General features: G+C 57.1%; 1 protein-coding gene across 8 annotated transcripts in view; it reads right to left on the bottom strand.

The window, feature by feature from the left end:
• Positions 1-8,138, bottom strand: part of Npas2 (neuronal PAS domain protein 2) — a 151,485-nt gene that overhangs the window by 1,588 nt on the left and 141,759 nt on the right. For all 8 annotated transcript variants that reach the window (XM_023717549.1, XM_023717547.1, XM_023717548.1 and 5 more), the window contains 4 exons: positions 6,920-7,123; positions 4,938-5,128; positions 4,623-4,715; positions 2,148-2,307 (listed from right to left, as the gene is read on the bottom strand). In XM_023717549.1, the coding sequence (XP_023573317.1) occupies positions 2,148-2,307; positions 4,623-4,715; positions 4,938-5,128; positions 6,920-7,123 (648 nt within the window). The remainder of the gene's footprint in view (positions 1-2,147; positions 2,308-4,622; positions 4,716-4,937; positions 5,129-6,919; positions 7,124-8,138) is intronic.

Raw genomic sequence — 8,138 nt, 5'->3', positions numbered from 1 at the left:
CCTCCTCCTCCTCCTCCTCTTCCTCCTCCTCCTCCTCCTCCTCTTCCTCCGATGGCCAGGGCACCTCGTCCAGAGAGGTGGGTCTGGCCACATCTATCAGCTCTGAGTCGAGGCGAAAGCAGCCTGAGTTCTCCTGGGAGAGGGGACCTCAGGAGTCAAGCTCTCTGCCAACACCGCACTTCCCTTTGGCCCAGTGTACCCGGGGCTGAGGCTGCGGGGATGGTTTCTTGTGTTCCCTTGTCTACAGGTGGCCTACATGGCCGTGGGTGATGGAGTCTGAGGCCTTGTGCAGATGGCCAACAGGACAGAATCCGCACTCGTGTGCAAGGTGTGAAGGACCTGTACTGTGAGTACCTACCTAAAAGATGATTACAGAAGAGGACACGTTGCCATGAGTCCCCTAGGAATCTGCCCCACTTTCAGAAGCAGTTATACAGTCCTCTTTTAAGAGTGTCTTTATGTGGTGAGATAAAAAAGACAATTCTGTGGCTCAGCACCACCCAGGGCAAAGGGGCTTATAAGAACATGGTGTGGTGGCCTTGTCCCCTGAAGCCCATACTGTGCGGCTTCTGGCTGTTCCCCAAAGTCAAAATGACACAAAAGGTCAATGTTTGGAAATGATTCAGGACACTGAGGCAGCCACAACAGCACGACTAACGACACTCAGGAAAGGGGATGTCCAGCATTGTGCAGAAAGTGGGAAGGAGCAAGGTAAGCGTGTTTGAAGGGGATTCACAGAAGTTGTCTTTTCCTGAGCTATGTTAAGTGTGTAAGCATTCCCCGTATTCTTTGGCCCCATCTCATAGGTCCGCATGATTTTTCCTGCTGGCCCTGTTCCTGTAACCCTTCCCAGCATGGTGACCCTGCAGCACCTACTAGGAAACACCCCAAGGGTCAGAAGTGTTGGCCTCCAGGTGCTTCGGTCTTATTTCCCACTCTTCTTTCCAACCCATGCCCCCTCTGAGGACCTCAGTACTCTGGCCCCACTTTCTGAGCTGCCCAGCACCCTTTCCCCATGCCATGTCCTTCATCTCTGCTGCTGTTCCCCAGGGAGAGGCGTTTCCTGGAGCTGCTGGGCTCTGCAGCAGATGCCTCCAAGGGCGTATCTCCCAAGCCCCTGTCTCCACGGGGTGCCTGCCCTGGGCTCTCCCTCTGTGTACCAGGTCCCCATGCCCCTGGCCCTGAAGTCCTAAGGGCAGCGAGCAGGTCCAGAGCTCTGCCACCTCGCCTGGCACCTGCACGACGCCTTGCTGCCTCTTCCTCGCATTGTTGCTCAGTCCACCTGGAGTCGCTGCTGTGCCCCCACACTAGCAGAACCCAAGCTGGAGCTGGTCCCACGGTGGGGGCCAGGAGACTGGAGGGTCCCTGAGCTGGCGGCTCTCAGCTCTGGAGGAAATCACACCCCACACAAGGGGCACACTCTCCATGTCTGTCCCACGGTCCTCTTGATGTCCCCTGGCCTCACCAGAGCAGGACACCATGGGCATAGGCTGAAGGGACAGCTGGAGGCCTCCGTGGGCCTCTAGCCCCCACCTGAATCCCAGACTGGGGGCTCCCACCTCCTTCTTCCAATGTATTTGACGCCTTTAGGAAATAGTTTTTGCCTCATAAGTAGTAAATATGCTCCATATTTCTGGGCAAGATCCAGTGTCACACAACATTGCACTTATTAAGGCAGTTTGATGGGTATTTAAATGTGACTTAACTTCATATTTGTGTAATATTATTCTTGTTATTTTGTTTTTTTCAGACAAGGTCTCCCTATGTAGTTGCCTGGACTTGAATTCACTATGTACTGCAGGCTGACCTCGAGCTTTTGGGGATCCTCCTGCCTCAGCCTCCCAGGTGCTGAGCTGCAGCAGCCTCCCGCTTAGCTGGGATTACAGGTGCTGTGGAAGACTTTATACTTGGACCCTAAAGGTGAGTGTCAACGGTCCCAGGGGCTGTTTCTGCTCTGACAGATGTGGCCACAGTGTGGTGCAAGCCCAGGCGGAGTGACTGCCTCCTCTGAGCTGCTCCTCGGTCCTCTCGCTCCACATTCAGATTAAAAAGCCTCAGCATCAGCAGCAGTTAGCCGAGACAGATGCTGGAAAGCAGGAGGGCTTGGCCTCGCTCCTGCCCCTGCCCACCCCGGGCCCTGGGCCCACCTGCAGGAAGTGCGGCGGCTGCTGCTGCTGCGGGGCCGGCGGGGGCGCAGGAAAGCTGGGGTGCAGCACCGCCTGCCCCATCAGCAGGATGGGCGTCGGGGCGCTGCTGCTGACTGGGTGCGCATCTGGACTGGGGAACGCGGGCTGGCCCGGGGTGAACCTGCTCCGAGGGGAGGAGAAAACAGGATGGGACACCACAAGCACAGGCAGCATGAGAGCCCTGCACATCGAGGACACTGCTGCCGCAGGGGAAAACTGGCAGATGCTGTGTCTGAGGAGAGATGGGGGCTGGGGTGCCTCCAGAATCACTCCCCCTTCTCCCTGGCTCCATCACCCCTGATGGAGCCACCAACCTGCAGTGGCTACAGCCCTACTGGCGACAGGTGAGCGCTCCAGTGACCTCCCCAGAGGGAAGATCTGGGTGCCAGAGGGCCCAGGATACAATGGTTCATGGCAGGAGTCAACAGGGAGAAGCAATTTGGAGCCCAAAGGAGCTGCCATTCACGTCCATTACCACGACTCTAACATTAAAACAAAAATCAAAGACGTGAGCCCAGTATGACAGCACCAGGCCGATGAACCTAGCACTCTGAGAAGCTGAAGCAGGAGGACCAAGAAGCTGAGCCTAGCCTGGGGCACTTGGGGCCTTGGCAAGACCGTAGCTTAAAATAAAAAAGTAAAACATAACAAAGGCCTGGGGAAGTAGCTTAGTGTGATGGCCCTGGGCCCAATCCCTAGTACCACGAAAACAAAGACAGTAGGAAAAGCACTTGGTGCTAGGGATGTGGAGGCACTGGGACTCCTGGCCCTGGTGCTGGACCTGTCAGACGGGACAGAGCAATATGCAAAGGACTCAAGAGATGAAACCCAGAATGACCTTGGGATCCAGCAATTCCCCTTCCAGGTGTGCAGCCAAAGACGGCAGAAGCAGGCGCCCGAGCAGGCGTTTGGGTGCACACAGAAATGCTGTTCATGAGCACACTGAGAGGCAGAAGCCACCCAGGTGTGTGCTGACGGAGGGGCAGGTGCGGAATAGGATGTAGCCACACGGCGGAATACTGCGCAGCCCTAAAAGGGAAGGGATTCTGCCACGTGCTCTGACAGCAGGGAACATGGGAGATTTAGGATAAGTGAGGTAAACCAGTCACTGAAGGACAAGTGGTCTGTGTGGTACCAAAATAGAATCAGAGAGCAAGAAATCAGCTGCCTGCAGGGTGTAGGCCTTCGCCACCCTCCCGCCACAAGTTGCTATCACCAAGGGAGGCCGGACCCAGGCCCTAGGAAGTCCTTCAGTAGGGCTGGGTGGTGCTCAGGGGCAGAGCATGCCTGGGGCCTGGACTTCTGACCCCTGCAGTCCCCCAAAATGCTGTCCCAAGGTTGTGGGGAGACCTCTGAGAGGGCCAACAGGGTCATCTTTTAATTTTTTTTTTTTTAAATTCGTGTATTTGGTACAAGGTCTCACTATGCAGATTGGACTTGTAGTGATCCTCCTGTTTCAGCCTCCCCAGTGCTGGGGGTGTGCACCACCCTGCCCGGATTCTGTCCTGGCTCAGTGCGCCCCAGGGGCAGGGCCAGCATGGATGCGGCCCTGGTCTTTGCGCTTGCCAAAGAGGCGCTTTTGTCTGCTGAGCTACCTCGCCAGCCCTAACAAAGGTCATCTTTGAAGAGTCAGGACACGGTGAGGGCTCTGGCTCCCCAGTCAGGCTCTGTCTGCCCTGATGGGAAGGAAGAAAGCAGCCCTGCACCCGAGTTTCTGCTGGAAGGAGGGGCGGCCATGGGGAGACAGAAACACTCAGCTCCTGCTCACGCGGGGTGCCGAGGCACAGGGAAGGGCTGCAAGCCCCAGTCCCGAAGTTCACAGGAGATGACGCCAGTGTGATGGCCGTATCCTTGCCGCCCTCGAGGGGCCAGAGACTGTTCCAGGGCGAGGGCTTGCTCTGTCTGTGGGACACCAGCCCTCCTAAGTAGGCAGTGGACACCTGCTGTGGGCCCCAGGCAAGAGCAGCAGAGGCTGGGAAGGGGTGGTCTGATTGTGGACCCCAGAAGTTCAGCTATTGAAACCTCTATCCCTGGGGTCCCTCGCTAGCTGCACTTGGATATAACTGGGATGTGAAGAAGTTCTGCAGGTGGGGCGCCCAGGAAGGCCCTGGTGGCTTCATGAGGGCCCTAAGCCAGCACCCTCATTGCTGTCCACGTGGCACCCTGTCCAGGAAGGCCTCTGGGTGCAGGGCTGATGTGGACATCATGCTTTTGGACTCCAGTGACCCACACCTTCCAACACTGCTGTTTTTGAGATAGGGCCTCAAACTATGTAGGCACAGCTGAACCCCTGGGGTCTCAGCCAGTGACCCTCCTGCCTCAGCTGTGAGTGCTGGGATCAAGCTGTGGGACACCACAGCCACCTCCGGAGCGTTGGCTTAAGCAGCAAGGTGGAGCCCATGCAGCTCTCAGCCCACCTGCCTCCCTGCCACCTACTTGACATGCTGTCCTGTCCTGCTGGCCTCCGCGGGTGGCCTCGCGTCGCAGGACCCAGGCATCATGGGCTGGATGGGCTGGCTCAGCAGCAGCCTTGGAGCAGGGCAGGAGAAAGGGCCAAGTCAGCCAGGCACCCACCTCCCATCTGTGCCCAAGTGGCCGTGTCTGGCCACCAGGACCCCACACCCTCTCCTGCCACCTCCTGCAGAGCCCTCGGCATCTGTCGGAACTGTGCCTCCTCCTAGGCAGACAGGAGGGAAGAGAGTACGTAGTGCCTCAGCTTCCCTCTCACGCAGCCAGTGGGCAGCCCCGCACCTGAGCTGCCGGTCATGGCTGAAGTCGGGGCCCGGCTGGCACTGGCTGGCGTCCTGGGAGGTGGGCACGGGGGCAGCCAGGCTCAGGGCTGGGGGCAGCAGTGCTGCAGTGCTGCCGAACGGGGGTGGCAGGCTGCTGGCCAAGCGGCTGCTCCCCTGCACCAGCGGGGGGCCTCGCACCGGCTTTGGACCCTGGAGCATCGATGAACAGGAAAGAGAAAGAGTTAGATTGGAGCTGGGTATGGTGGTGTGCACCGGTAATCCCAGCAGACCAGAAGGCCGGGGCAGGAGGATCTCAGTTCAGCCCCAGCCCTGGGCACCATGGCAACTTCAGGAGACTCTGCCTCTAGATAAAAAGTAAAACAAGGCTGGGCTGACGCTCAGTGTAAAGGCTCTAGGATTGATTCCCTGCAGCACAAAACAAAAGAAACACCTCAGACTCAGCTCGGGAAATGTTCCAGGTGCATAGCTCCTTCTGCCTGTCAGCTTTTTTTCTGAGGTGCTGAGCCCTTTTAAGGTTATGACTGGCTTCCCATTGGGTGTGAGTCTCCAAAAGGACCCTTGAACCCCTGGGGTCTTAGCCAGTGCCAGCCTCTCAGAGGCCAAGTCACACTTGTGCCTCCAACCAAAGCCTGTCTTTTTGCGTCACAAGTTCCACCCCAGACGCAAGGCTCCAGCAGGCCTCTGCTGCCCCAGGGCCTTTGCACTAGCCAGGCCTCTGTGTGGGCGTCCTGCCTGCTGCTGCTGAGGCCCAACTTTCCCCTCGAGTCTCTGCTGCAGAACTACCTTCTCTGGGAAGCCCCCGGCCACCTGTTTAAACCTCTACCCCTCCCCCGGCCTCCCCACATCACCACAGGATGGCTTCCTGTGATTCTTACTTGTTCCTTTCTCCCCCTCCCCTTGTTGCCCTCTGTTCTCCCTCAGTGCCTGGAAGCCAGTGTGCCGCACACGGCGACTGCTCTGTCAATGCGGGTCCGGTGGAATCCGCCAGCAGGACTTGCTTTCCCACCGTCTGCCCCAAAGCCCCTTCCCACGGTGCCACAGCGCTCTCCTACAGAGCCCGCAGGAGCCGGTGTGCAAATCCTGCTGGTTTTCCCTTTTCCTGAATTCCCTTGGCTAATTCTCATCCATTCGTTTTCCTGATGAGTGTTCAAATGAAAAGCCTCTATGTTCAGGGCAGATCCTTCCTGCGGGTCAGGGTGGGTAAGGCCTCCTACACGATCAGCCAGCTCTACACACCCGCGACCTCCTCAACCACTGCTCAGAAATGCTTCAAAAATCATTGCGCTTGTGCTGAACATACACAGATCTTATCAGGATCCCCCAAGTGACCCAGCTCTACGTGGTACTGCTCTCATGGAAAGCGTTTCCACTCATCTCGGGGTAAAGCACATGGGGTGCAGCGGCACTGTAGAGAACTCAACTGGTATGCGCAAGGCCTGGCTTCCACCCCCAGCACTAAACAGTCTCCAGGAGGGCATGGCAGTGTCTGTGCAAACACTGGACTGTTGTATAAAAGGCACTTAGCATCTCTAGCTCGTGGGCCTTGAACCCACGCGCTTGGTGCCGCAGGCTCAGCATGGGTCAGCATCAGCTGTGCCCTGGCTGAACTCCCTGCCACGGAGGGCAGTGACACAGCCCACCCCCTGTGCCCTGTGGATGCCGGAGCTCAGCCAATGCTCGGGCTGAGGACAGACCGCTTCCTGCTTCCGGGCTATGACCTGGGGCGCAGCGGGCCTCAGCACTGCCTGGTGTCTCCAAGGGCCAGAGTGCAAAAAACAGAAGGAAGCCAACATGACTTAGACCTCAAAGTGATTTTTTTTAAAGCAGGGAAAAATCCACCCCAGTCTAGAGCAGCAGCTGCTGTGGTTTTCCAGGTCTCATCAGCTGCAGGGACCAAGTTCTTCCCAGCCTGCAAGGTGCACCTGCCCCAGGGAGGGACCGCACAGAGACACAGGGACCCAGGGAACACAGCACGTGTACCTGGCTCGCAATCACGCTGGACTCTCGGAGCAGGTGCTGGCTGGTGACCTGGGCTGAGGCCATCTGCCCTGGAAGCTGGGGGCTCGTCACGAGCTGGGGCTGTGACACGGCTGCCACCCTTTGTGGCAGCTGCTGCTGCTGCTGTGCCTCGGGCCGCTGGGTACTGCTGAAGCTCAGGGAGATGGTTGGCTGCTGCAGGAACATCTGGGAGCAGAGAGAAACAGCTGTCAGGGGCAGGTGTGCCTCCCAGGTGTCATGGAAGGGGGCAGACCTGCAGTGGCCCCGGCTGGCCTGGAAATGGTGCGCTGACTCTGCTGTGGCGAGTGAGTGCCCACGATGCCCACCCTGGGCCTGACAGAGTGCTCGGCTTGGGGAGACACCATCTCCATCCTCGTGAAAGGCAAGTGGCTGAGGTTGGATGGGGTGAAAGAGGAGCTAAATGCTTTGGCTGTAGTGCAGTGCACTGTCGACAGCTGAAGGTGGCTCGGTTTCCACCAGGAGGAAGATGTATCTGGGGCCCTAACAGCTCTGGCTTCAGTACCTGCAGATTTGACCAGTCTTGCATCAGAAATATTTGGGAAAAAGTTCCATCTGCACCAACCCTGTATGGACTATTTCCTTTACGTTATCCCTAAACCACAGAGGACAGCAGCTGTTCGCCCAGCCCTTGCTGGGGTTAGGTGTGTGGACACCACGGTGGCCCAAGGTGCTCTGTGGGGTGCGGCCGGGCTCCCTGTGAACGCTGTGCTGTTTCCCATACTGGGCTTGAGCCTGGTGGGTTTGGGTATCTGTGGGGATGCTGGGACCAAACCCTCCTCAGTCCTGGAGGCCGACTGTATTTGATTTTAAACAGCTAAGCACTTAGGAAGATTTTATTTGCTAGGTTAAATGTTTTCTTTCCGAGGTTCACAAAATGTTTGACAGATGCAGATCATATGAAGTCTGCCAGGAAATGGGTTTGATAACATTGAGCTTTCATAATTTGCTAAACTTAAAAACTAAATGAACATAAACAAATGCAAGTGGAAGCATTGTCCTGTTAGGGCCAAATTAGTAGATCCCTAAGAAAAACTGGATCCGCAAGTTGACTCTGCATGTTGAAGAAAAAGAGCTTCAAGTGATTTTTGTAAAAGGTGCACTGGTGCTGTCAGGTGCAGCCTGGCAGGTGCACTGGTGCTGTCAGGTGCAGCCTGGCAGGTGCACTGGTGCTGTCAGGTGC

Source organism: Octodon degus, unplaced genomic scaffold, assembly GCF_000260255.1.
Source record: "Octodon degus isolate 3935 unplaced genomic scaffold, OctDeg1.0 scaffold00052, whole genome shotgun sequence".
Lineage (NCBI taxonomy): Eukaryota > Metazoa > Chordata > Mammalia > Rodentia > Octodontidae > Octodon > Octodon degus.
Note: the sequence above shows the minus strand (reverse complement) of the source record. Positions and strands in the feature narration are given on the sequence as shown.